Source organism: Ornithodoros turicata, chromosome 10 (assembly GCF_037126465.1).
Source record: "Ornithodoros turicata isolate Travis chromosome 10, ASM3712646v1, whole genome shotgun sequence".
Classification (NCBI taxonomy): domain Eukaryota; kingdom Metazoa; phylum Arthropoda; class Arachnida; order Ixodida; family Argasidae; genus Ornithodoros; species Ornithodoros turicata.
In genome coordinates, this window is record NC_088210.1 from 27,231,043 (window position 1) to 27,258,713 (window position 27,671).

At 46.2% G+C, this 27,671-nt stretch overlaps 3 protein-coding genes and 1 long non-coding RNA gene across 5 annotated transcripts in view; 1 reads left to right on the forward strand and 3 right to left on the reverse strand.

Annotated features, from left to right (window-relative positions):
• LOC135371293 (uncharacterized) overlaps positions 1-27,671 on the forward strand; it is a 148,212-nt gene that overhangs the window by 7,796 nt on the left and 112,745 nt on the right. The gene's annotated exons all lie outside the window — the stretch shown is intronic.
• Positions 7,920-10,400, reverse strand: LOC135370389 (uncharacterized). The gene is made up of 4 exons (XM_064604130.1): positions 10,191-10,400; positions 9,947-10,109; positions 8,798-9,153; positions 7,920-8,289 (listed from the first exon to the last, which is right to left on the reverse strand). The coding sequence occupies exons 1-4, from the start codon at positions 10,356-10,358 to the stop codon at positions 8,017-8,019; spliced, it is 960 nt and encodes a 319-aa protein (XP_064460200.1). The 5' UTR covers positions 10,359-10,400; the 3' UTR covers positions 7,920-8,016.
• Positions 11,977-15,515, reverse strand: LOC135370390 (uncharacterized). 2 transcript variants are annotated; one of them, XM_064604131.1, is made up of 4 exons: positions 15,248-15,515; positions 15,021-15,186; positions 13,898-14,238; positions 11,977-12,380 (listed from the first exon to the last, which is right to left on the reverse strand). In XM_064604131.1, the coding sequence occupies exons 1-4, from the start codon at positions 15,512-15,514 to the stop codon at positions 12,105-12,107; spliced, it is 1,050 nt and encodes a 349-aa protein (XP_064460201.1). In that variant the 5' UTR covers position 15,515; the 3' UTR covers positions 11,977-12,104. The 2 variants fall into 2 exon arrangements, with proteins under 2 accessions (XP_064460201.1, XP_064460202.1); XM_064604132.1 differs by lacking the exon at positions 11,977-12,380 and adding an exon at positions 12,388-12,661.
• The window catches only part of LOC135371290 (lachesin-like), an 82,713-nt gene continuing 79,056 nt past the window's right edge, over positions 24,015-27,671 (reverse strand). The window contains exons 9-10 of the mRNA XM_064605399.1: positions 26,264-26,329; positions 24,015-25,039 (exon numbers count right to left, since the gene is read on the reverse strand). Coding sequence (XP_064461469.1) covers positions 24,924-25,039; positions 26,264-26,329 — 182 coding nt within the window. The 3' untranslated portion in view covers positions 24,015-24,923. The remainder of the gene's footprint in view (positions 25,040-26,263; positions 26,330-27,671) is intronic.

Here is a 27,671-nt window from a genome sequence, read left to right on the forward strand (position 1 = left end):
ACTACGTATATCACGCATCAGGTACTTATAAACATGGTGAATAACGTACTAACGTATCTTGTAGCATTATCATCACTTCTCCATCATGTATTCTCATTGTAGCACTATCTGTTCGCTTGCCAAAAATGCGATTTTATTTTCTTCTATTGAAGACATATTAAATATTAATGGCATTTTTAAGGCACTTCGTATATCAGACGTCAGGAGTGTGAGAAGGTGAGGAGAGAGGGTAACGGCCCCTCATGACCATCCCTCCTCTCCGTATCATGGTATCCGGTAGGCTGTCAAGTATTCTTTCTTGCAAGACATATTTTTTACAGGATTTGCATGTTCATTTGAATGAATTTTGATTACCTTCTGCTGGTAGCGTCTTCCTTATGAGTGGAAAACGTCTTACTTCACGTGACCGCATTCGCTTGTGCCATCACTACCCCTCTGACCACGATATGAAACGTACGTATAGTATGCCTGTATGTGTTAATTATATAGAATAGAGAAGGGCTAGCCATTGCCTAACTAACTAACTAACCAAATGCTGTAAGGTGAGGATGTCTATAGGATAGCTGTCCAGCCGTTCTGCATTGTCGATCGTCATTTTATTCTGTTGTGCAAGAAAACCTTGTCCTTGAGGAACGTAACAGACCGAAGGCTTTTTTTTTTCTTTTCTCTTCGCCATCACATTTTGTGTTTCATGCGCGCAGGGAAATGAGAAACTGTGAGCCACGGATGCAGGAGGACTTAAGCGGCAAGTAACACGTACAACTTTTATGTTGTGTTTTTATAATATAAATCTATAATATAAACCTCTGTTTTCACTTCTGGAGAAATATAGGAGCTCGAGCAGAAAGTGAAGATGTCGTGTTTTCACTTGACAAACGCTGGAACCCCCTGAACAGGCATACAGGAGAAGTTGAATACTTATTGTGTAACATACATAAAACGTACGTAGATACATGTAACAAACATACAATCGGCAAAAAAGAAAAATAAACATTTTCCTTCAACATGATCTACATTTAGCGATTTATAGAAAAGCTGATTAAATTAATACATCGCTGCCTCGCGAGAAAGAAATTTTTTTTGTTCACTCGCTGGTAATATTTTCTCCGTAACGGTTAAGCGTGTTCAGTAGGAAAGGAAGGGCGTGTTTAAGCAATTGTTGTCCAAACAACAACAACAACAAATAAGCGAGTATGACGTAGTGGGATGTTTCGCCACAGAGGCGGCACCCTATCCCATTGCTTGAGGGTGAGAAGATGGTGAATGATGATGAATGTTCAGAGATCACGCACGAGCCCCGTCGCTGCTAAAAAGGTGATGAGGTGGTGCCCGGAGGTGGTGCGCGGAAAAGGAATTTTCCAACAACAACAACTTTATTGTGAGATGATGAATGGAGAGTTTCGTTGCCAGGGGCGGTACTCTAACCCCATTGCTGGTAATGACGTGGAGAATGAAATATTGAACCTGTTCACAATAACAATCGAAGTCCTATGGTGTAAAAAAAAAAAGAATCCCATTCATCCGTAGTCTTTATTATATTATATTTTTTGATGAACACGGAATGATTATACAAAACGAGCTTGCGTAAACATGACGACGGCAGCGCATTATTCAGGTTGTAGTTAAGTCGACGAGACGAACAAAGATTCGTGCAACTGAATCCACAGTATAAATTGGGGATCATTCCCGGAACGCTCGAAGCGGTAGCGAGCGTCACAATGGTATACTTTTGTCCGTTTGGATTTTACCTTAAGCATACGGCTTTTCCATGAGAGCCTTGTTATTGTACGATTCAAACGGTGGAGCTAAGAAAAAAAAAAAAAAAAAAAAACAAAGAACTTCTATTGTTGTATCAACGTCTGGCAGACATGCAAGAAGCGCTCAGTGAGATATATCAATTGAATGTTTTCTGAGGAAGCACAATTTAAACAATTTTCAGGGATGATATTTAGATTTTATCGCTCGCACGAGCCGGTACGTGGAAGGGTATAGAAAGGGGTACAGGTACCTTTTGCGGTGCATTTCTTTCTTTCTGGAATGTTCCTTTTTATTTTATTTTTTCAGGGTATAGGGACGTTGCGCTGCCTCCGTGCTATTGTAAATGTTCTGTTCGCTTTGTTCAAGACCAACTAGAAAAAGCATACTCATCCTACGGCCGGAGCATTTTCATGTCGTACGCTTCACCGTGAATTTTGGTGCATTATACTTCAAACGGTAGTCAAGGTAGTTCAATGGAAGAGCGCCGACCCATGTTTCGTATGCAACGCAGGTACACGCATTGTTTAAACTATCGATTAAAATAACGTTCCGTATAAATTAAAGACACACCATGTAAATTGGAGGAACACAATAGACATTTCTTGGAATATCCGCTCTCTACCTTCCATCGGATGTGCTTCCGCGTTTTCGACGTCCAAAGTATACCATCCACCACTTGCTGTGAAATTGTTGAATTTGTTTAGCCGACCTCCTTTCCTCAGTATTAGATTTCTCCAGCTGTCTTTTTTTTTTCTTCTTCTTCTTCTTCATTCCATCCACGTGGCGGCGTACCTGTCTTCCGCGTGATCCCCTTCGATTTCTCCAATTAACCGCTAATGACGTTGCGCCACGGGAAGAATTGTTCCGTCCTGAATTAATTGCTTGACGCCCCCGCTGCTGTTCTTCTAGCTTTCGGGCTCTTTGTTTCGTGTCTTTGGTGTTTGGTTTCTTTCGTGGTCACGGCTGAGCTGATCGTCCAAGAGCTTTTATCCTATACCACGAGGCCCACGACACACACGTGTCTAATGCGTCTTGTTTTGCGGCACGTTCCGACTGTCGCTGTGGCTTGCGCTGGGACAAAGTTGTGCAGGTGTGCTTGACAGGATAAGGAAAAGAAAAAGCGCGCGTGCCAGAAAGTTGTGGAGGCAGAGCTGTTTACGCGATCCCTAGCCGTTCGAGCTCATCTACATTGGCACAGAAGCCGGGACGTTTCACCGGAATGGAGCGAATGAAAGAAAAATACGTTTACGTACGGGTCTCTAGACTCGACATTGTTCTAACTTTGTGCTTAGCAGGTCGATATCAGTAGCGCAGCTATGGTACGTGATGTACAGCGGTAGAAAAATTGTTCGGCTATACTCGGCAATCCGTAACACTAAACAGCAGCAGCAACAACTTTATTGCGAGATGATGAATGGGGAGTTTCATCGCCAGGGGGCGACACTCTACCCCATTGCTGACAGTGAAGTGGTGAACAACGACACTTAAACTATGAGTGATGAGGCCATGGGGTGTTTTCCTGCTTAGACCATAGGGCTAAACGCATCCAATTAACAATACAAGGCTAACCGAGTGTTTTACTGCTTGGCAGGCGAGTAGGTTTACATCTAGCGAGTTCATGGCGGCACGGCGGTGCAACAACGAAGGACGAAAGCACCTAGGCGGTTGTCACTGAGTCTTCGCCCTGGCGTAGTTCCGCCATGTACACGGTGGATGACATGACTGGTGCATCTAATTTCATCTTTGCGCGGTCTACTTAGATAAGAACAAGCAAAGAACATCTCAGGCGGGATTTCAAGGTTTAATGCGTTGCGACATGAATTTATGTTGATGAATTTATATGGTTTATGTTGAATTTATGTTGATGAATTTATATGGTTTATGTTGAATTTATGTTGATCAGTTTATATGGTTTATGTTGAATTTATGTTGATGAATTATGAACTTATGTTGATGATCACAGGTGGGGGTTACGAAACTGCTTACAGTAGTCTGCCACGCTCAGGCGGGCAACCCCACGCCTATCGTAGGGGGGAACGCGCACCCTGGACCGACTTCATAGGGACCTGTGCCGACGTTTGTCGTTAAACGTCTGAGCAAAATATCCAGACAGCATGGCCGGTTCCCAGATACTCAACCCCCCCCCCCCCCAAGTCCCGGTGTGGGAGGCCATCATCATAGGTTGATGGTATTGATGATCACAGAAAATCGTACGCCTGCCGGATGGAGAACGTGCGGAATGAGGATTGGCTAGGAGTGTGTGACGCGGTGAAGCTATCTTTATAGGGTACTAACACAGTCTCGTGAGCCGTCGGTTCAACAATGCCTCGAGTGCAACGGCCCTGTGTCTGGAAATATCTCTGTTCTGTTCGCTTAGTTATTGTCCGGTTACTTTCGAATGTGTTTTCCTTGTGGCCAGGACCTCTTACGTACCATTAAAGTGTGTCACATGATCTATTTTCATCGTAGCTGATGATGTACCATATTGCTGATTCATCATGCATAAAGTTCGTTGTGTATGTTACCTTATGCTCTCACATTATCATGGCTTTGTACTGTTTTTGTTTTTCTGTACTAAAAGTTATGTACATGTACTGGCGTTGCATTATTGCTGCAACCCACACCCTCAAGTAATGTCCCTCAAGGGACCTTTGGAGGTATAATGAAATAAAGAAATAAATATGGAAAATGCTTTAAATTTGCTGGAGAGAATGGACTTGTATTGTTGACTGATTAGACGATGATTATGATTAGATCATAGATGAATAGAAGGGTTTTACCCCGTGTCAGCACCGCCAGTTCTCTCGTACAAGAGGTTTCCTCGCAAACAAGCGCAACACACGCCCTACCATTTGGAGACAGTGACAATGATGCTGGGTGTGCGACTTTGGAAACGTCGTCCTCTGCCGAAAACGTTGTCATCCATTGCCGGTGGTAATGGCGCTTTCTCATCTCTGAGCCATGCAGTTTACGGAGTAGCCCATTGAGAACTGGATATTGTACTCGCCTTGTTACCTTCTACTTGGAAAAGACACGTTCATGCGCTGTGTTACATAACGGCAACGATCGGCATGAATATAATGCGTGTTTAAACCGTACTCCTGCCTACTGTTGCGCAAGATATTCCGGCTCTACCGCATAAATTCGCAACCTGTTAGCTGATTTTTCCGTAATCTGGCATCGTCTTTTTAAAGCGTACAGACGGAGACTATATCATATGGGGCATGAGCACGTAATGCAAATCTGATAAAAGATAACTTTTTTTTTGTACCTTCTTAGCCACGTGTTGCACGGAGATCAGTATCTTAGACGACCCTCCGTTTACAAACATGCGACGTCACGACAAGACCGGTTCGAGGTTATATTTTGTTGTGGTGGGCAAGAAGCGAGAAAAACGCGTCTGCTAATAGGCCGAAAAGGCTGATAAGGTTGATAGGTGGCCACCAGCATGCTTTGGGCGGCGGCGAAACGTCATCGATGATGTAGGGGTGCAGGTCATCTATCGCAGTGGCTGTGGTGGCCCAAGGACAGCCATATGGCTTCCTGACACCGTGCCCCTTGACTATTTCTGCAGCTTGCCGTTGTTTTGCCTTCACATTGGCCATCGTGTCGCTGCTACCAACCAGCGTCCTCGTCACCAACTGATAAGTAGCAGCATTGCCGTTATCAAGCACAGCACACGCGTCCAGAGCCGTAGGTGATAACAGAACGCGGGCGCCACTAGAACCCTTGGATACTGGATGTGTCACGAGCGTTTCAGTGGTTCGTGTCATGCAATTGCCGAATATATCTTGACTGGACATGGACGTGTCTTTGTGCCTATCGTGTTCTGAGAACTGCATTTGAAGTGGCCCCGGCGAATTGTGCCTCAACATTGATAGAAGTCAGTGTGCTTCCTAGACGCCATGCAAAGGTGAGTCAGCGCCGTAATACCTTTGGCATGTCTAATCTGTTCCACGTTGGGAAACATATTTTAGTGAACATGTGCTGTCCTTGTAGCCACCGCATGTGGTCATGAACGCTGTCAAACTTCATTTCATGCACAGCAGCTTTTTACTTGTTACGTGTTGTTACTTAGTGTATCTCATGAATACATTACTCTATAGTCATGAATTATGTACGCCTGTCAAATATTAATTCACATTGTCCTGGCACGACACAAGTTTCTCAGACACATTGCCCTTCGTGAAGGACACTAAATACGGGGTGCAATGTGTTGGAATGTCACGTCAAAGGTAGACAAAACTAGACCGGGTAGACAGACAACCGTGGTCTCTCGCATGATCAGAGTTGTCTCTCCGAAGTCACACCTGTAGACCATAGTGAATCACATCAAGTACTAAGAGGGAATACATTAAAAACCAGCTGCATGACCGAACGAGTTAAGGCGACTCCGTTCGTTGGTGGTAGCAAAGGTCGTGCTGAAGACAGAGAGGTCGTGGGTTCGACTCCTTCCACTGGCTGTGCTGTCTGAGGTTTTCTCTGGGTTTTCCGAAGACTTTTCAGACGGATGTCGGCACGATTCCCCCTGAAGTCGGCCCAGGGCGCATACTAACCCCACTGTCCCCCACTCCTTCCTGCTGTCCTCTCTCCATCTGTCCACATCTGTACGCCGTTCATACCCACAGTTGCTTCGAAACATAGCCACAGGCGCTAACACGGACTAACAAAAAAAAAGAAAAAAGAAAAACAAAAAACACGTCCGCTATGCTCTCGTAATTTGTCACACATGAAGTAAGAACAGGCTATCCAGATTAACAAAGATGACAGGCGAGCTTGAACGATGGGCGGAAAACACACAAGCAGCAGTCGTGTTTGTGTGTTTTTCACCCATCGGTCAGACTCGCCTATCAGATGAGTAAGCATTTTTGGTCCAGTATACCGGTCTTCAAAACGAAGTTCATTGTCACGAGGAGACCGAACCTGTTCTCTGGATACGGTCATGAATTGTCAACTCTTGTGGAGACTGTTATTCTCTCCACGCGTGCTTCTGTGCTTTCGTACCTGACATTTGTGCTGCGCACCATCTAATGGCGTTATACAAACATGTTTATTTACCGCGAATGGGATATGCCCAGAAAGGGGGCATGCGTCGATATACCGCAAAAGAGTTTCCCATATATAAAAATGTGCCCAGGATCACACCGCAGAACGTAAACATGGAGCTGGAGACATATATCTTCCTTATATAGAGTATGGCATTGATAAAACCAACAAAGTAGACGTGCCAAAATCTTTTCTCGACACGTCAAAGCTCGTAAAGCCGTCCTCAATACAGAGGGCATTAATCCATCACTTCCGTGACAGCGTAATTCCATATAGTACTTATTTCATATATCAGTTGCACGAAATTCATTCATTTGTGGTATACGGGCCACTTTGATCCGAACGTCTTCGCTGGACTCTGGTTCTGACGTTCTCACTTTTATATCCCCTGCTATACTGATGGATTGCCTCAGCCTGAATCGTCCACACGATGGTGTGTTATGCCCTTATCCGTTAGATCGTGTGCTTGAGGCAACTTTCCTCAACTGGCTTGCTTTGTAGCCGGAAGCGATTGGGAACATGTCTATCCTGGAATTCCTTCTTTGGAACAACCAATCAGGACGAGACCTTGAGAAAAGGAATGCCATGGCCGCGCGGGCTGGGGACGAGAGTTATACTCGTCTGAACTGTGCCTTTCCTCCACTGAGCTCCGTACTCACTTCTCCGCTTAGAGAGTGACGTCACGGCCGCCCGAAAAAATCGGACGGGTAGATCGTCGCCCGATGCCTAAAATTGCATTATCGGTTTTCGGATGCCACTGTTTCGTTGAATACATGTTAGGCGCAAGACTCAATGAAGATCCCTTACAGTCTCTGCGACACATATTGAAGGTGAAGGCTGGAAGTTTCCGCGACAACCATCCGCGTATATCCCCAAGACCCTCCGAAGGGGACAATGGGAACGAGCGAGGGGTTCTATTTGTTCCTTTCCGTAAGCAGAACTAAGTGTCACTGACAAGTTGACAGCCATTGCATTCTCTGATGTGGGCTCTTCTGGGTTCTACGGTTATGTTCTAAAAGGCCAAGAAGGTCTTACTCAGTACCCGTTGCGCTTACGCGCAGTCGTTGCAGCAAGAGATCTTGGTTTCTACATCAGTTCCAACAGGACAGACCATCAGAGCTTTATGCATTTAATTCTCAGCGAAAGTTTCGAAATTCGCAGTTATGAAATGTGACACAAGTTCCGTGGCGAACGAAGGTGGTTGTGAGGAAGTCATTCGAGCAGTTTGATGATCAAGAGGATGAGCTTGAGTCGACTGATAGGGGCGTACTGACCGTCCACGTGGAACGTAGCTTGATTGGCCAAAACAGGCACCTTTGGGAATAGCCGTTGGAAGGCTTCCAGCTCCGGCAGAGCCTCGTCGTCGTTGCGCGGGAACACCACGGCGATCGTATTGGTCGTCGCTCCCAGACTGTTCCGCAGGCTTCGCATGAAAGGGAACAGTCGCTCCTGGGGCATGTTGGAGAAGATCACCACCGACGTTACCTGAAAGATAGAGGGGACATGGCCTCGTTGTAGGTATGTCCGGAGCTCTGGACACATGGAAAAGAAACATCCGTGCTGTTCCTTGTGCCACGTAGGGTGCTCAGTACTAGCTCCCTCTGCATAGGGTGAAGACAACCGCGTCGTCTGCTACGAATTTCCGCCATCTTGACGCCTAACTCGTAGCTCGCGATGCGATGCGCTCACAAAGCTCTTAGCTACACACTTCATTTTGCAGTTGAGGAAATACGTAGCACAGGAGGTTTGAAGAAGTGGGTGAAACCGGTACACAGCATTCTTGCATGGTAAGCGTGGGCGTCAAAAATGCGGCTTTGGGGCATTCTCTTCTACAAAGGGTGACTTTACCCTACACAGAGGGAGCTAGTAGTCCGGTGCCCTACTGCCACGCGTAACACAGCGCCTTCTACATAAATCCTTCCCACTTCGTTGCACAGTCACGATGTGCTAGAGCTTTTCAGCATCACCTTTAGAGAGAGCTGCATCCTCCTACCTGAATGGTTCGCCTCGTGAAGGCTTCTGTGAAGTAACTGGTGATGGCGTGCCGCACCGGTGTGATGTCCGTTACGTGCAGAGCCTGGAACATGAGGACGCCCGGCAGCACGTTGCGAAAGACCGCCCCACCACTCCGGCTTGTCGTGTCGTCGTCGTCGTCAACCGGCGAAGCGTACTGGTAGCTGAGAGCGGGCGACATTGGAGTCCAAGGGCCGTTGTCTTGGCGAAATATAAACTCGCCGATGATCCCGTCATGGGGCACAATGCTCGATCCTTCAGGATTCCGCACGAGCTCCAGCTTGAAGTAGGTGATTACGCAGTCGGCGGGAAGCAGACCGCGTAGGGCGTTCACAACTGGAACAGAGGGACAGGGTTATTTCGCGGACACAGAAAATTGACGACACTGGGTGAACAACGAGAATTAGCCGAGGCAGGCTACAAACATGAACGAAACAAACACACTGGGTATCGTAGCGACAATCCAGTAAAGCTAGAGACGCTGTAAGAACTTTATGTAGTCCCGTAGCAATGGTTCTACCACGAATCACATTGATCCACCTCCAATATGCTACACAGGAAAGCCATATGCTATGGACGTAGCAGGACATTGTGCATCAGGAAGTCTTGGATCAATGTTAGTACCGACTGAAAATGCGGGGACATATGGCTATAGTGAAGATTGTAAGAACGGAGAAAGAAGCATCCAGAGGGTACAGGAACCAGGCATTCACACGAGCGACATTCCCCGCAGAAGCGGAAGACGCGAAAAACGTCCTAGCTTTCTGAGCGCGAGCGCTCAACATCGTGTCTTCACGTACACTGCTAACCGTGGGGAATATCCTGCGACACAGCCACAAGATATTCCGTAGCAGACGACAGGAAAGACGCTGACGGTGTCGTCTGATATGTGTCGTCTGCTAAGTGCGCAGTACGCCACTCCCAATATTCCGCACCGTGTGAATGCTCAACATAGCACGGGACGGAACAATGTTTTCGCTTTTTCTTCCACTAGAATCACTAGGGATGTCGCTCGTGTGATTACACAGGAAGTACAAGGAACAGCAAGCGGAACTGAAAGCCTAACACTAGCATTGCTGGCAAGAATATTTTTTCAATACACGCACGCAATGATAGCAAGTACTTTTACCTCTCCTATCGCTGACGGGATCCTCGCGATAAGCCAGGAAAACTAGTGTAGGGCGCATTCCTGCCATGCGGGCGATGTTGCGATAGCGCACGAACTTCTTGCAAAATATGTCCATGCAGGAGTGTCCGCAGCTTGGACTGCAAGACGTCATCGGATCTGTGTACTGCACACGAAACATTACATTATACAGGGTACTGGTATCCCGTACTGCATTCCAGTAGACCCGCAAAACGATCTCGCTTACCGAGGCGCAACAGACTGGCACCGAGACGAGCTTCTTGCGAAGAAGTGAAAGGCCAACTGCGTACCACAGATGGTTCACTTCGCAGCAGTTGAAGATGTCTTCTGTGTCCATGAAACCCAGGACGCTTTCAACGACGAAATCTTTCTCGAACACAGCTACACTGTCCATGCTGTTTTCGGTGACTGCGCTGGAAGCTTGACTGATCTCGAATGCTGAAGCAGGCTATGGCTCGTGGAATGCCGCACGTGCGCGTGCTTCAAGCGTGTGCGCGTTGTCGGGAGATATGTGTATATTTCGCGCTGTTTTTGGTCGCGGTGTTACTGACGCAGACTTGTACGTATCTTGAGTACATACTCAAAATACTGTATCTTAAGTACTTTCTCTGGTATTTTGGTACTCTGGTCAATACCTTTTACGACAAGTATATGCTACTCAGTGTTCAAATACCTTCCTTCCTCGTCAAGCCGTACCCAGCACACTTCCCCGCGGGGCCCAGATTTTCAGCTCACTGGAACTTGTCCCTTTTACTTTCTTTCCTTCTTCCTTTCTTTCTTCTTTTGTTGGAATTCGCGCATCTGTCATTTATCATCCTGTACAACAGGCTGGTCCCACGCTTGGCCTTGCTTGTCAATAGCCCGACCCCTTCGTCAGAAATCGGTTGCTATTCGTACTACCAGGTGAATCCCCAGGGGATTAGGTACAAGATAATCCTGACATTTATTTCCTTCGCAATAAACACGAGCCAGAAGTTGAAAGACCCGAGCTGATATACGGGGGGATTACGAGGTTTTGGGTCAGAACATATCACCAAAGTTTACTTGAGTTCACCAAAGTTCACCAAACATTGCTTGACACCAAGGCTTTGCAAATAAAAGATATGCTTTAGTTTCTTGCAACCGGCACACAGGTAGGTGTGAATGAACCTTTCATTTGTACGGCCACGCTCAGAATACAGGTTTCACTTACTGCTAATACTGAAGTACTTTAAAGATCATCTTAAATAGTTCTTAGAGCACTGAGTAATCTACTCAAATTACTTTGTTTTGAGTATCTTGTACTCTATTTTAAATACTTTTTACTCGCAGTATTTTGTACTTTTACTTTTTTGCACTATTTTATACAACTGACGTTGTGGATTTATAGAGCTAGAAACGTCATACGCAATCGCCGCGGGGAATCGTTTTAGGAGACCAACCACAGGCTGAAGAAGGGGTTTTGTTCGTGCATAAGTCACGAACAACGCAACGTATGAATTCGGTTCCTTTTAAATTGTTCTTAAGGTAACGATCGTCCATTCCGAGAAAAGCAATGTGTTCGCTTTAAGTGCGATCATACTTGGACATTTTCTTTTGTTTCGTCTCGCACTTCGTCACTTCCGTGGCAGAATCAAAAAATGCCAACCGTTGCGAACCTACCTTTCTGCTTTATTGCGAGGTTGCAACCATCCGTAAGGATCCACAAACCATCACCTGCTGCTGTAATCTATGTTCAACTCCACGGTGCTTCCTTCCAAAAACAGCTGTTTGATCAGCATAATCCTCTCTTCAGTGGAGACAGTTCGGAATATTTCCGTCGCCAATATATGGTTTAGTCCAAAGGTATATAGGCTAGTGATTTTACCGTTTACGCTACCGCTATAGAGCCCGGCACGGCTACAGGGCTACGGCTTTGTCGTTTGCAGCCAAACCAGCAGTGTCCTTGTTGAATCCTGATATTTAACGTCGTCTCATCCACTGCACAACCACGTACAGCCCAGATATACATATTCATGCACAGGACACTCGGCTCTTCGTTCTCTTGAACAAATATTTATTGATATAGGTGTGGTCACGTGCCATTAACTGGAGTATAAATTCCAAAATATTATGCAGCTCAAACGCAAAAAGATGGTCATCAGACTGGTGGTGATAGAATTCACTCGAGAAGTTTGATGAGCAAGAAGATGAGTTTGAGTCTGTTCAGGGGCGCAAACTGACCGTCAACCGTGAATTCTGTCGCCTGGTTTGCAAGCACCGGGACGCTGGGGAAGGCCACCTCGAACGCCTCCAACTCCGACACAGCCTGGTCTCGATCACGAGGGAAGGCTACTGCGATGGTGTTGCTACTCTCACCGAAGTTGTCACGCAGTCGTTCCATAAAAAGTGCCAGTCGAGCACTCTGCATTGTGCACAGGATGGCAACAGAGGTTACCTGCAGTCACGTACAAGGAACGAGTCAAAGATATCACAAAGAGTGGTGTGGTGCATTCCTATCAAGTACCTCCATGTACAGCCGTCATCAGACTCAATGGCCTGCGCGGACGCCAGCGCCACGGAGCGCTAGGCCCTGGGTTTGAGACCGCATCCGGGACATAAGTTCAGGAGTGGGTACCCCGCATCACGACAGCGGCATGACGTGCTTGATTGGAGAGTTATCGCACCTACAATCAGTATCCGCTTCGCACTCATGTTCACCGCCGCCGGATGTGCTGCCTGCGCAGGCAGCGCGTTCCGTTTAAGCCTGACGTCGACTGTACTCAGTGTTTGAATATAAAATTCCCGTGAGTCCCATGTGGAATATCCACCAAGAAACAGCAACAGACATGTGATAATGACAAGAACGTTGTAGGAAGGAAAAAATAACACCGAGTTAACATAACATAGACAACAATTTAATAAGACGTTTCGTCTCCCATGCGGGAGACGTCACCAGGCTGCACTGATGATGTCTCCCGTATGGGAGAGGAAACTTCTGATTAATTTGTTGTCTATGTTATGTTAGGTCGGTGTTATTTTTTCCTTCCTGCATTATGATTCCCGCCTTTTGGAATATCTTGACAAGGACGTTGTTGCTTCGAATTCTATGGCGGCGAAAGCTGAAGGTATTTACAACATCCCTTAAAGGGAGACTTCGCAAGGACTCGAAAAAAACAAAACAAAAATAGGTGAACATCATAACGAACACGAACCACCCCCTCGATACCGAATACAACATTCGCATTCATTTTGCGCGAGCGAGCAATTCGTAAATGATGACAACAGCAAACCGAAACCGAAATGCGAAGAGCAGAAAACAGAGCTCTATACTACGGTTCGTCCGGAGAAGGATACCGTGACGTCACCCCAGCATTGTCGTCTGCTTCGAAACCTGCATTCTCCCTTGCCGGATGATGTCAGCACTGTGTTGCTTTCAGTGCCCTCTCGCCTGACAGAGGCGAAGCGCTCGCTTCGTAATCAATTCGTTGGAGTAAAATCTGAGCAGTTTGGGAACGAGATATTTCGTACACATGTTCCTGACATCCCAGAGGTTACGTATATATCACAACCTTTATGACGATTTTGTTGCGGAGTCCCACTTTAAAAAGCAACCCTATTCTAATCTTACACGTATAAACTAGAGTGTGCTTATTGCGTCTGGTGCCCTCAGTTTTCTCAATGTGCTTAACCCTCCCTCACCCATGAAGCATTTCAGGTATCATGGGTATGTAACACACATCGCATCCACGTTCAACCCTGTTCTAATCTTACACGCATAAACTAGAGTGTGCTTATTGCGTCTGGAGCTATCAGTTGAATGTGCTTAACACCCATGAAGCATTCCAGGTATCATGCGTATGTAACACACGTCGTATCCATGTTCACTGTTACCTATAGTGGCAGAACATCCACCTGGATGGCTTCAAACGCCCAGAGCAATTTAGTATATCCGAGTTAAACCGATCTGTTCACCTGTATAAGGCGCCTTGTGGCCGACTCCGTGAAATAGCTGGTGACAGCGCGGCCTTCGAAGTTGGCGTCTGTCACGTGGAGGGCCTGGAACACGAGGACGCCCGGAAGTACGTTATGAAAGACAGCGCCACCGTCAGACGACGGGGGCGGGACAAGGCGTCCCATGCCGATGGCCGATGCCTTCTCTGGAGTGACGAGTCCGGCATCGGTGCGAAAGACGAATTCACCGACTATGCCCTCGTGGCCTCTGTCTTCCATGCCGTCCTGTGTACGGACCACTTCCAGCTTGAAATAGACTATCACGGAATCGCTGGGTAGCAGCGCCCGGACACTGTCAACCACTGTAAATATAGCTAGGGCTATACCACACTACGTGCGGAAAATGAACATGCCGATATTTTTTACCGCGCCTTTCCTTACGCATGCATATGAACATGATTTATCGGGAAATACGTCCACGAATGTGTTCACAAGAAAAATCGTTGTAGCCAAGTGGGACAGCGTCTGGGGAACAAGTTTGCTTGACCGAACGCGTTGTCCAAGGAGTGCTTTTGGTTCTTTTGCGGACTATGTGCATTGCCCCAACCATTAGTCCCTTTTGGGACTAACCGCCATATTCACACTCAGCCCTGAGGGATCCCTGTGCTTCCAGGGACCCTTTCAGTAGCTTTTGCAGCGCTTCCGGCACGCGCAGCGACGGAGTGCCCAATGCATAGCCAACGCTAGTGGAAGGGTCCCTCGAAGCACAGTAGCACAGTCCCTTGAAGCGCAGGGACTCGTCAGGGCCGAGTAAGAATACGGCGGGAAGTCTATTCAAAGTTTAGGGACTCTTTGCAGTGCTGGGGAGCGAATCCTATCTACTTGGGAATGTAGAGTACTGCAATCTCGAAGACTAGAAACTGTAATTGTTCCGTTTCTTTTTTCTCAGAGTGTAATAGTAGAGTTATGCTTAGTAGAGTTAAGCTTAGAGTTCCATAGTAGAGTTAAGCTTTAGCGTTTGCAAGCTACTCGGATACACAATGGGAAGCGAGTGGGTGCAACTTATGTAGGAACAGACAAGTTTTCTGCAGTTATTTCACCCATGCAGTCACGAAAGGAGCGGATGATTGTGGAAGTCTGGTACCGCTCTTGTTCTGGGAGAGATCTACATAGTAGGAGAGGAAGACCAGTGTGGGACGAAGGCCTGCCATGCGAGCGATGTTGCGATAGCGCGTGAACCTCGAGCACAAGGTCTCCGGGCACACATGGGTCACGTCGTCGACTGGAGTCGTGGTTTCCTGGTCCGTATCCTGCAATTCGCGGCGGCATTTGTGTGACGAGCGGAAGATGTTCGCATGTTCGACGACTTACGGTCATGCAGCTCACAGCGACAGACACCAGCCTCTTGCGCAGCATTTTAAGTCCCGTTTCCTGCCACGTCTTGTTGACCTCGCAGCAGCTGAACAGGTCTTCCACGTCAACGAATTGCAAGACATTCTCAACGATTAAATCGCTTTGTAAGATGACGTGGGCCATTGGGTATTGCCTTCGAGGTCCTTCTTCTTCTTCTTCTTCCACCACTAGGAACAGTGGCCACCAGCCACACAGGGTGGCCAGCCAGGTCCTGCTGCCTAGCATAAACGCATCATCGTCTTTTTCTTCTTCCTCACAGATACTGCCAGACACACACACACACACAAACACACACACATAATGCCATGAACACTGAACTTGAATTCATCTTACCTTACGTGTCAATCCCCGAATTATTCATTCTTCATCTTCATCTTCATATTCTTGCTGTAGGCTACGTGACGTGATTGACGACGGACCATCACGTGAAGGACAATCAGGTTAAAGTAAAGATTAGAATCGGTGTGTTGATGATATATTGGTCCTCTATTGACAATATTGGACCAATATTGGACCAAGATGTTATGCTGTTTGAGAGACTGCATACCGTACTACTGAGGGACCGTTGTAAAGTTTCGATTGTTCCATATGACAGATGCTCTTCGCGAGTGCATTTGAAAACATAATACTTCGATGAAGTGTATTCTGGCATGCAGATTTGCGTGACGATGTATAAGTGGAAGCGCTCCTTCAATCGAATCTGATGTTGTTTGCGTCTCTTCGAAGCTTGGATGTTGGGGCTGCACTTGATGTGTTACGAATTCCCATGGAAGCACATACGTCCTGCGAGGTGTGTGCTCTAAAAGGTCAGCACATTTTCGCGCGCGAGGCGATACCTGCTTGACGGACAGACTTCCGCTGTCACACAGTGAACGATTTATGTGAACAGTTAACCTGGGAGTCAACCTACCACGACCACACAAACTTTCGTCTCCATGCATTTCCTATGGGCATTTTTCATACATTTCCCACGCATTTCCACGGTCCCTCAATACTTTGGCTGGAGACCGTGGCTGTACCGATGTAAACATGACGATGATCGGTGGTTCAGGTTGAGGTTCACCTCTTCCCTTTTGAAATCAAGGTGGGTAGATTTGGGACACCACAGACGAAAAAATCTAGACACCAGTCTCGTAGAGTTGAGGAGAAATACCGGGCGTTGTGTAGCTGCCGCCAAGGGCGCTAGCGTTGTGGAAACCGAAACAAACTTATATGGGCGCTCATTTCTGCTATGCACGATGCGTACCTAAACTAAACTAATCTCACTTTCTTGTCTTTCCCTTAGGTCGTTTATTTTACTGCGGACAAGTATCTACATAACACTATATGCTGTCTGTTTTGACTATCGACCCGCGTATCTTATTCATCCGCTCGCTCACCTTCCTCCAGCCTCCAATTTCCTCCATGTCCTTGTGCTTATCTTTAAACGCAGCACGTGTGTACGTTTTCAAAGTCGATGAAACGCTACGCGGTCTTGTACACTCTTTTTCTTTTTTCCTTTGTTGAGCCAGCCTTTGACAGCTCCTTCGCTAAAGGAAATTTCGTGTTCGCGCTTCTCTGTTCCCCTGACAACGCGCGCGCAGCGTGAGACTCTTTTATGGTTCTTGTCATCGCCCGGAATATTAGACCAAGAGTGACACGTGCATGTTACCTCGTCGCCTGTGTTCGAACTTGAGACATCGCCTCGCGGAATAAACGGCATTCAATGCTCGAGCTTTGGCTGCTATTCCGCGCAGCGGTAATGCATTGAATACTGGCGTTAAGCGAATTTAAATGCGTGTATTCGCCAGCAGGAGCGCTAAGTGACTTTTGATGTGTAGAAAAGGTGTTTAAATGCGCAGCGACAAGGTGCCTATATCAACTATTTTGATTCTTCGATATTTCCAAACACTGTGACGATCAATGACATTATAGCGGGCAAAGTTTTAAGGGGGTTATGACAACGTTGTTCACTGCATCATCCACGCATTGCATATAGGGTTGCCACATATTCCGTGGGCGAATACAGAACACTGGGGGGGGGGGGGGGATTGTCGCGATTTCCATTTCGCCGCAATGCATGTTGCGCTGCAAGCGAACTCGGATGCCCATCTCGTCGACAGTATGCACTAATGAGGGTCGTTCGTTATTAGGAATTCGAAGCTGGAGGAATTCAAAGCTGGAGAACGTGTTCGTTTTGCAACTTCGGTTTTGGTTACAATGTGGTAGCAAGCGCAACGCAGTGACCTTTGTATACATAGACCATAGAGTCGATAGGGTGTATGAAATGTTTTTTTTTTTTAACCAAAAGTTGCCTTAGTTATTTCAGACTACAAATAACTGGTCGTCAGGCGCAAAGCCAGTAGAAGTCGATGGTACACGCCGAAAGGCGAGTTCTTACTCTGAAGGCGAGCTGTGTGAACTATCTCAAACTATGGGTTCTATGGGGAGCTATTACTGTTGGTCCCTGCCACGGTTCCCCCCATTTTGTGCCCTGTCTTATGGATTGGATGAAATGGGTTGGGAGGGACCGTATCAAATTCTTGAGACTTGAAAACTGAGCGCTGGGTATGGAGGGTTCTAATAATAGATGAGAGGTTGTCTACAGTATCTTCATGTGGCTCAACGTAGCTTTGATTGCTCAATTTAGCTATCGCTCACTCTTTGGCGACGATGATGCAAACGAAAAACTTAAGTCGTAACGTTTTTACTCCGACTTCGCCGATTTCCGAACATTTTATATCGGGTTTATACGTTCACCCAGACAACGAACGCAAACCTTGAATTTCCGAACTGTTCGGGTGAAATCCCGACAGGTGGCAACCCAAATTGTACAGCTTGCTGCAAATTTAACTTTAACGCGGCGACGGCTGGCGGAGCAGTTGGAGAGCCACCCTATCGGCGCTAAGTGGAACTATACGGAGAGGGCGTTCTGGGCTATCCCACTCGTGCTTGGGGGTGTTTGTCTAGAAGCCTCCTCCTCTCCTCCTCACGATAACCCTCGGCCGCGCATTCGGAGCGGAGCATCTGCTTCTCGACAAACACCACCAAGAGTGAGTGGGATCGCCCACTCTCTCCCTATAGTTCTACTTAGCGCCGACAGAGTGGCCCTCCAACTGCTTCGCCAGCCGTCGCCGTGTTCAAGTTAACGTTGCAGCAAGCTGTACTACACGCCAGAGTAACGATTCCGTGCCATAGACTTGTAGACCGAACCCACCACCTCCCAGTCATCAGCACGACCCTTCAAATGCGATTTTTCTTCTGCTTCTTAACGGGAATTCTGAGAACAAAGCAAATCCCACTGTTGTGCATGCACGCGAGGGTCTTACGTCTTTATGTAACGTATGTACGTTATGTGTGTATCGTTTGCATCTTCTAACGCAAGGTTTAAAGTGGCTGTACGTTTCATCACCAGCCGGTCGCTACGTGGAAGTGTTACTGTGCTAGAATGACGTTTCCTATACTAATTGCCGCTTTATTATTTCAAGCTATGGACAAAACTAACAGACAATGAACTACATAAAAAAATGCAATGAGTAACAAGCTTTTCGTGCAGGCTCTGCACTTTGTACCAAGTGGAAACTCTGCGTAAGGGCCCGTTACTTCTTAAATGTGTTTTGAGGTTCTTACTTCTATTAAGTGGCTAATTCTCGTCAGTTCCTTCCAATATTTCCCGCAGCTGGACTGACCTTTTTCTTTTTCGCTTGTCGTTTCAAGGGATGCTTCGATCCCGAATTGAAATGCGGGCGCCTGGTTTCACATTTCACGGGCCAGCCTATGCTGCAGTCCCTCACCCTTTTTAATTTCACTGTATCTAAGTTATTACAAAGTAAGAGTCCCCGCGTAACCAGACCGACCTTGTCGGCGATCTGCATCGCCTCTCTTGGCCATGCTAGCTTTGCAGGGCATTATGACCTTGTAGGTCGGTCCGTGACTCTATAGGGCCACGTGACCTGTCACGTGCCACCGCAACGTGATCGCCAGACTGTGTTTGTGGTACGCTGAAATTGTGTGACCACCACAGCAACGTAAAAAAAAATCGAGATAAATGATGGCACAAAACATTAAAAGGCTTCCAATAGAAGTTTAATTGCGTTTTACACGGAGTTTCGCCAATTTACCGCAAACGATAGCCCAAAGCACACATTTTTTTAGCACAAATTCGTATCATCATCACCATCATCGTCATCTCTTGAGCCTACACTATGGTAAACTAGAGTAAACTAGTATGGTAAACTAGAAACCCGCCATACCTGCACCAAACGATCACCCCACAAATGTGCATAGGTACTAGGAACTTGACCAAGCAGTGCCAACAACTTTATTTGATGCTGCTGCTGCTGCTTAGTTGCAGTGTGCTAGAAAGACCCTTTCTAGCACATCACAGCTCAGTTATTGCAGGCAGAATGAACCGTGACGCGGCAAGGACATCCGCGACATCTATTGGAAGGTTGACGCACCAAAAATGATTCATCAGCACTATTTATCTTGAAAGCGTGTAGTACTTTCGAACTCAAACCTCAGTGGAAAATAACGCGACCGCACGGCAAATGTTTGGATCCTTAATTTCATTCCGCAGCGTAAAATTAGCGCAACGCCTCGCTTGACCTGTAGTGCGCTGGGATAGGTGGAGGCACCGCCGGCTCTGAGCGTGCAGTATTTTGATCGCGTTAGGTATGCTGTGCATAAATTTCATCCTGTACATACTTTATCCTGCGTAAGTTGTCGAACATTTATGAATCAGTTGAGTGAGTCAGCGTAAATAACAAACAATAATTAATTGGCGCACTTCGATTGAGGCTTATTCATGTTTTGCTGAATAAACTTCCTTGGTTCGTCAGTCCCGTGTTTTGTGTCTCTGTCGTTTTTTTTTATTTTGTTGCTGACACTGGGGTCTTTTTTTAGCGATTTTAAAGATTATTGATGTTCAAACGCCACTAAGGGTTTATTACGTTCAATTTGAACGGCAGTCTAGTTTAAAAAATAAGCGGGATAATTAGGAGAATAAGCGGATTCCACGTCGTCTTATCCCTCGGCGTGCGGAATATTTGAAAGATGAATACAAAGAGCATCGTGAATTGTGCGCGCGATTTATATCTAATACCTGACGTATTCCAAGAACGACTTCGACATTGCATCGTTAATCTTTTAGAGCTCTAATGATGATAAACATTGATAATGTCGTTAACTGTTTGTATGGCGTTTTATTTCTTTCCACGGATATTGACTTTGGCTTCACAAACATTCAAAAGACAACTCTGAAGCTTTCTAAGTTTATTCTATACGAGCTTTCGCATTGAGGGTCACGCTTCTTCAGGGCCCTCCACGCGAAAGCTCGTATAGAATAAGCTTATAAAGCTTCAGAGTTGTTTTTTGAACGTTCATGAAGCCATCCCACACTCTTAAAAATGAACTTCACCACATAGCACGCTCCTCGGCAACCATCATCTCGAATGATATCGTTATCTGCCCTGATTTGTTGAAAACGGGAGGTGTACGCCTTTTTTGTGACACTTATGCTGTTCATAATTGTCACAAAAAAGGCGTACGCCTCCCGTTTTCAACAAATCGGGGCCGATAACGATATCATTCGAGATGATGGCTGCCGAGGAGCGTGCTATGCGGTGAAGTTCATTTCTAAGACAGCAGGACTTGACCATTTCTACACACTTCCTCTGCTATATTGACTTTGGTTAGAAAATGGAGGACGGCCCATCGACACGGATATTGCGAACGCGTTCCGCAGCTACAATAGCGTATCTTCTCCTTTGAAGCACGTTGAATGTGTTCTAAATATGAATGATGGCAAGCCCAATGACTGTGACAAGAAGGAAGTTATTGTTATTGAGGTTATTGCTTTGTCTGCCTAGATAGCGGTTAAAGCGCCACTCGGGACTAAAATACAATTGCTATTTATTAACTTTTTGCCCAAAACACTCAGGACCTAAAACACTAGTGCCGCCATTAAGCATTGCGCGCTTCCTCGTTTTTTCGGCTGGACCGGCAAAACTTCATGGTTTCGGATTCTCGAATAACCGATGACGTCAAGGTGAGCTCTGGCGTGCGTCTCCTAGCAACAGCCGCACACACCTTCCTGTTCTCCGCTCTCTGGCCACCGTTATAAGACTGCAAGATGTGATGCTCTGGTAAGGCGGACGGAAAGCGACCTTAGAGAAGCAGTGTTGCCAGACGAACGATATATTGCTCACATTGTGACGTCATACTTACCAAGAATAGGGATTAATTTTACAACACTTCCGCATCAGATGAAGCATAATTATTCTGTCAGAATACAATACGAGGCGCACGTAGATTGCAGTGACATAAGTTATCGGTGGGCTTCTGAAAACACGAGATTCCGTAGTGGCTCATTAATAAATGGGGACAGTGTACCCCCAATGGGGGGAGGGGGGTACCCGAAATCCACCATTACGAATAAACCGCTTACGAATAAAACCTTAAAGAATGAACGGCTTAAAAAATACACGATTAAAAATAAATATCCAAATAGTATATCCAAAGTGCTTAAAATATCCGCTAAAGATCACCGCTTAAGAATCCACCATTAAAAATAAACTGTTTCAAAATCCCCCCATCATCTAGCACGGAGGCGGATTGATTGCATTCAGCGTCGGGTTAGATCAGGTTACTTATGTTAAGTTAGTTTAGTTTAGTTTCGGTTAGTTTGGTCTTGTGAGGTTAGTTAAGCCCCATGCTTGCAGTTCACCATGCTTTGGGCGGGGCGGGCTGAGAGCCTGAGACTGAGAGCCGGTTTCACCTCACTTTTTAAAGATATACTTTTAAGCGTAGGTTTTTGGCAACTTATTATTATTAACGGTGGATAGTTACGCAGTTTACTTTTTTCATGGATTTATTTAAGCGTATATTATGGACGCTTTATTTTTATCAGTGGGTACTTACGCGTTTATTCTTGAGCGTTTATTTTTAACGGTTTCAAATCGGCTACACCGGCATCGGCCGACAATCGGCCGGCAACTAAAATTTTTTTCTTCCTGCTTAGGAATTAAATTTGCGCTGCTTCCGGAGCTGCTGAGACTCCGGCGGCGTGACGTCACTCCCTAGGCGGAGGAGTGAGAGGGCGGCGCCCCGTAACTCCGTGAGACGCCCGCACGGCCACGGCATTCCTTTTCTCAATATCGCCCTCTCATTGGTTCTTAGGGAGTGACGTTTCCTCGTTTTTCCAGAGAGAGAATTGCGGCATACTCTCAGCATCCGGCGTCTGCTCTCGTCATGTATTCCGTCGAATAACAGTCAAACTACTCCAGTATTTCGCGTGGGATTTTCGATGCCGTAGTCAGTGGTCCACGGCGAATGAAGTAACACTATGGTTTAGAAATCGACTGGGACTGACGTGGCCGTCCCTTTAACCTATCCGTACGGACTAGTACAGCGCAATAGTTGCGTAGACAATGTGGTTCGTGCGGTGTCAGAGGCAATCTTCATGTTTCAATTGTGACGTCCCCAGTACTGCCACGTGTGAATGCATACTTCCGCGTCGTTATACTGGGTGTCCCCGACAGATTTGGACATAATTTTATGAAGCAGGGAAGTGTCTTTTCTTCAATTACTAAAAATGCCTGAATGTTCTAGGTCAAGTCAGCCGCCATACGGCCGCACTATAGCAATCTCGTGTGGGGTTGTCCTAATTAAGTTTGACTGATGAACATTTGTAATTGTGAAAGATAGAAGATCGCTGCAATGACAACATCTATTCCACTTGGTGCGCTGATGTCGCCGCCGTTTTCAGAGGGAAGATCGAGCCAGTACAGCCCCCCGCGGGGAAATGATACCCGAAAAAACAAAACAAAAAAAGAACCGGCAGACCAGTTTTGTCGCTCCACCAGAAGCGCGCTTTCTCCCTTCCCATCAAATGCGATGAAGAACAAGAGCTGCTGCTTATTCTCCCTCGCATGTACATTATGAATGACTTCCGATGTTGAATTTCTTACCTTGCCTGGGTGTCTTCGGAACTGCTTGTTGTTGTCCGTGCCGGTGCTATAAGAAGCAGTTTGTTTGTTTACTTTATACCTGCACATGATTGCTGTGCAGTCAGTGGAGCTGGAGGGACCCTTAGCGGCTGCCACTCTGCTCCACACTCCAACCCCACACTCAGTTTAAGTAGAAAGGTAGAAAATCCATTGAGCCGCTGAGGAAATGTTAAGGAAACCTCAGGACAAGAGCCCCCCATATTTTCAATAGAGACTGTTATCATCACTTCTGCATCATCTATTGTCGTTGTTGTTGTTGTTGGGCACCGTCCTCATCATTGGCATGGCATTTACGGTGTTAGGGATTGCGTGCTAAAGGGTTCGTGGCTACCTGTACTAGGGTTTTAACCCATAGTACCCATGAACCCTTTAGCACGCAATTCTTAACCCTTTAAATTTCTAAACCCTTTAAACACTTTGCCATGCCAGTGATGAGGATGGTGCACAGAAGAAGACCAGTCTCTGTTCGAAATATCGGCGGTTTTCATGCGGAAGCCCTTCTCTTTGCACTCGGTTTATATACTATGACTACTTTTGCATCGAGTCGGGCGTAGAGCATCGCTGTAAACGATACCGTTGTAAGCAAGTTGCAAGTGCATTATTAGTTATGAATGGTTTATGGTTATCAACGGCTTTCGAAATAACATAGCTCAAAGCGTCTGTCGTCAGCGCTCACAAATTTACCAAGTGACAACCTCTTTATTCTATGCATTCACTTCCGTCTCCTCTTGCGGCAATGAACACAGCTCTCAGAAAAGAAACAGAAGCGCAATACAGACCAACGTAAGGATGATACAAAGCAATCAGTCTCTTTTTTTTTTTTCAATCACAAACATATAATGTAACACTTAACGCCAAATGAAGCACATACAGTCAACCCTCGTTATAACGAAATCGCTTTTTTAATCGAATTATCCTTCGCTTTATCCGAAGTCTCACGCTGTCCCGACCGGAATAAAGGCGTTTGGAACCCGATAAGTGAACGTGCCAGCCAATTCCGCTTAGTGCGTACGGCGATCCGGCAAAAGCCCGTACGGCAAACCCAGCTTACGTGCTTTTGTCCATATAACCTAAAGGGCTGCGGAGGTGCTCATGTCCAAGGTTCGTTTGCTTAAATACCTTTCTTTGTTGCTGTCGCAGTGCTTCCGCGCTTCCGAAGCTAGTGCCAATATTTTTTTGTCGTTTTCACTTTTATCGAATTTCGGTTTATGTGGAATTTTGTTCATGTTGAACTCGTTGTAAGGAGGGTGTCTCTTTTGGAGAATTCGAGCAATAGTTAACCCAGAACAATAATATCTGGTACAGCCCTCGACAAAATCGTCATAATAATCTGAACAGACACAGTGTAATCGCGAATTTGCTTTTGTAACCTACATTCACCTCACTCGATACCTCCTCCCACAACCACCTCCATCTGAGAGTTCTTACGAAGAGACCCACAATGCACAGCATTTTTGTCTCCACGAACAGCGTTTTAGTTCGAGCTTTAACGAATCTCAAGGATCGTCCCGACGATGCGTCGATACCACCGTCCACCTTCCATCGTCACATGTGTGTCAGTTTGGCTCGGTCATTGTCCGTGACGCTGTGAAATGTAGTATTCCTCTCTGCAGTTCGATGTGTACTTCTTCGTCGTGGCACGGACACTAGAGCCGCCTTTCGTGGGACGACGTGCCGCTGACGAATAGCAGCGTCAACACAAGTACAACACTGACGAAGCATAGCTGAGCGCTGGAAGATGTGCCGCCCGCGACATTATTGCCTGTAAGGAGAGATATGTTACAAGTATATGCGTAACGTGATCACAAGGTGTGCAACGATGATCAGTTTACGACGCCATTGTGCAACGAATAGAAGGATCAAAGTGGGCCAAGAACATATGCGAGCTGAATGTTGGGAGCAGCTGCGGTATGTACATTGCAATGCTGACCGCTTTATAAACTACGCATCACAAATAAGGAATGAAAAAAAAGATGAAAAAAAAAGATTGGAGATGATTGAAGTATGTTGAACAACATTATGGTGAACGAACGTGATGGTAAGGTGGGGGATATGTTTATTGAGACAAAGAAAGGAAAGGTCAGCCAGACGAAGGTCGGCTTGCTATTCCAAGCAAAAAAGGCAAAGAAGGGGAGAAGGAAAGAAAAGGGGACGAAAAGAAAAGGAAAGGAAGAACAGGAAAGGGGAAGAAAGAAGGAGAAAAGGGGGAGTAAAGAAAGGAAAAGAAAAGAAATGAAAAGGAAAAGAGAAGACGAAAAGAAAGGGAAAGAAGAAAAGAAAAGGAAAAAAAATAAAAGTTAAGAACAAAGGAGATAAGGGAAGGAAAGGAAGAACACAAAACTAAAACTGAAAAGTCACACACAGAGTCACACAATCACAAGGCGTTGACAAGGTTCGAAGCGTGGATAAAGCGGAGGAGCGCTGTGGTGACTGCCCACTGGGTCGAGAGAGAAACATGGTAAGGGATATGGTAGTGTCGCATCCTTTTACACGCATATGATACAATGTGTGACAAAGTATGTATGAATGCAGATCATGACGTAGGTAGTGAGGCCTTGTGTTGTTCGTACTAACTTTGTGTTTGTTGTGTTAGCGCTCGTGAACTATTCAGACTTCAGTATCTTTCAATAAAGCGAAACTCTTATACGGAGCAGTCCCCTCTTAGATTGAAACCAGTAAGCTTCCAGAAGGATGGAATATGTGTACAGCAGTCGAATATGGCTCTATGAAATGTAGTAACTTCATAGATGGGATAGATGGGTATGGAAATAACATGCATAATGCAATATGCCGTTTATATTTCAGCCGCCCCGCTACTTTTACATAGGAGGGCTAAAGTCTCCATTATCTCTAGTCATGCCCTTTAAGTCCGTACAAAATGGTGAATGCACGGGCTAACTTCGGTGCGTGGGGAAACTACTCGCATAAATGATGTGGCATAGACGCGGATCACGACGTCATAGACGAACATGAAACCATATCTCACCGATACCCGGAACATCAGCAATATCTTCACCCGCGTAGGAGTCATCAGTAGCGAAGTATGTTCCATCTGTAATGATCCGTACATTAGTACTGTGAATATGCATTGCACGTGAAGGTACATTTTTATTGTAGTATTATTTTCGAACGCAAAGTGGGAATTTAGGGAACAATCCGCTTCCGAAGCACACTTCCTCATTGCGTATCGTTCTATCGCTCTACTTGTTTCGGAAACTGCATGCACAGGTGCAGGCATATTTAGTGGTTTTTAACAGTAGTTTGTAGTGCATGTTTTCCCCAGCTCTGAATGTGCACAGCAGGCTTCCGAAGCTCCCAAGTTCTGCAAATAAACGCGTCCGACGATACGGTTATGTAAAATGAAAGATAGAAAGAAGAGATGACACATAAATGAAGTAATACTAACGATAACAAACATTTCAGCGGTAATACAATCCTTCTGCCTAACCTTCATCGCAATGGCATCCAACCGCAACGTTGTCATCGCATGAATTGTAGAGCTGTTAGTGAGTTTTAGTGCGTCATACGCTATCGCCTTTGCGTACGTAAGGGATAGCGTTGGTGGTTCCACGCACGCAAAACATAAACCACCCTGATGTACGCAAAGGGGACAGCATATAGAGGCACCAAAACTCACTAACGTGTGTTCGGCTTCCTCTTAAGCTCCTTTGTTGTGCAGGCAAAGCACGCTTTACAGGGCGACACGTGTGTAACCACAGGGCATCTGTTGTCGAAATGTTCCAATGAGAGTGACGACACCACCATATAATGGTAGAATAGAACTCAGCAACGCCCTCTTCGCAGTAACTCACAAATCGCCAACTCAAAATAACCAGTACCGCGCTCAAAATAGCCAGTGACGTCTCCTACAATGCCTTGGGTGTTATCGGCAGTACAAATGGCATCGCGATAGCAACGCAACTTTGACCGAAACAGGACGACGTGGTTGTGCTAGAAGGTATAGAGCACGTTGGTTCAAAATGGATAAGTCGCGTGGCTGTGTCCTTCTCAGCGCCGTCGTGAGAATGTAACGTAAGCGGACTTCCAAAAACTTTCGAACGAAACTGGGCCAAGAAAACTGGGCGCTAATGAACGGCAAGCTAAATTGATTCAAGGGATCTGCGGTCGCAGGGTGTGGTTTCTCAAACGGCCATTAATTTCTGCTGCCCTGCCTGGAGGTCGCGCTTAAACAAATTTTTTCTGCATTCCGTTCTTTCATCACGGTGCAAAAATCGCTGCTCGTTGATGGGACGGTGTAGAGAACACCTTTTAAGAAGTAGCTGAGGAATCCCCTATTAAATCTCATAACCTTATCAGAGTCCTGCTTAAAAAGCATGGGCAACGTACTGTCGATACTTCTGCACCAGGGACTGGGGAGCAAGTACAGCTTATAG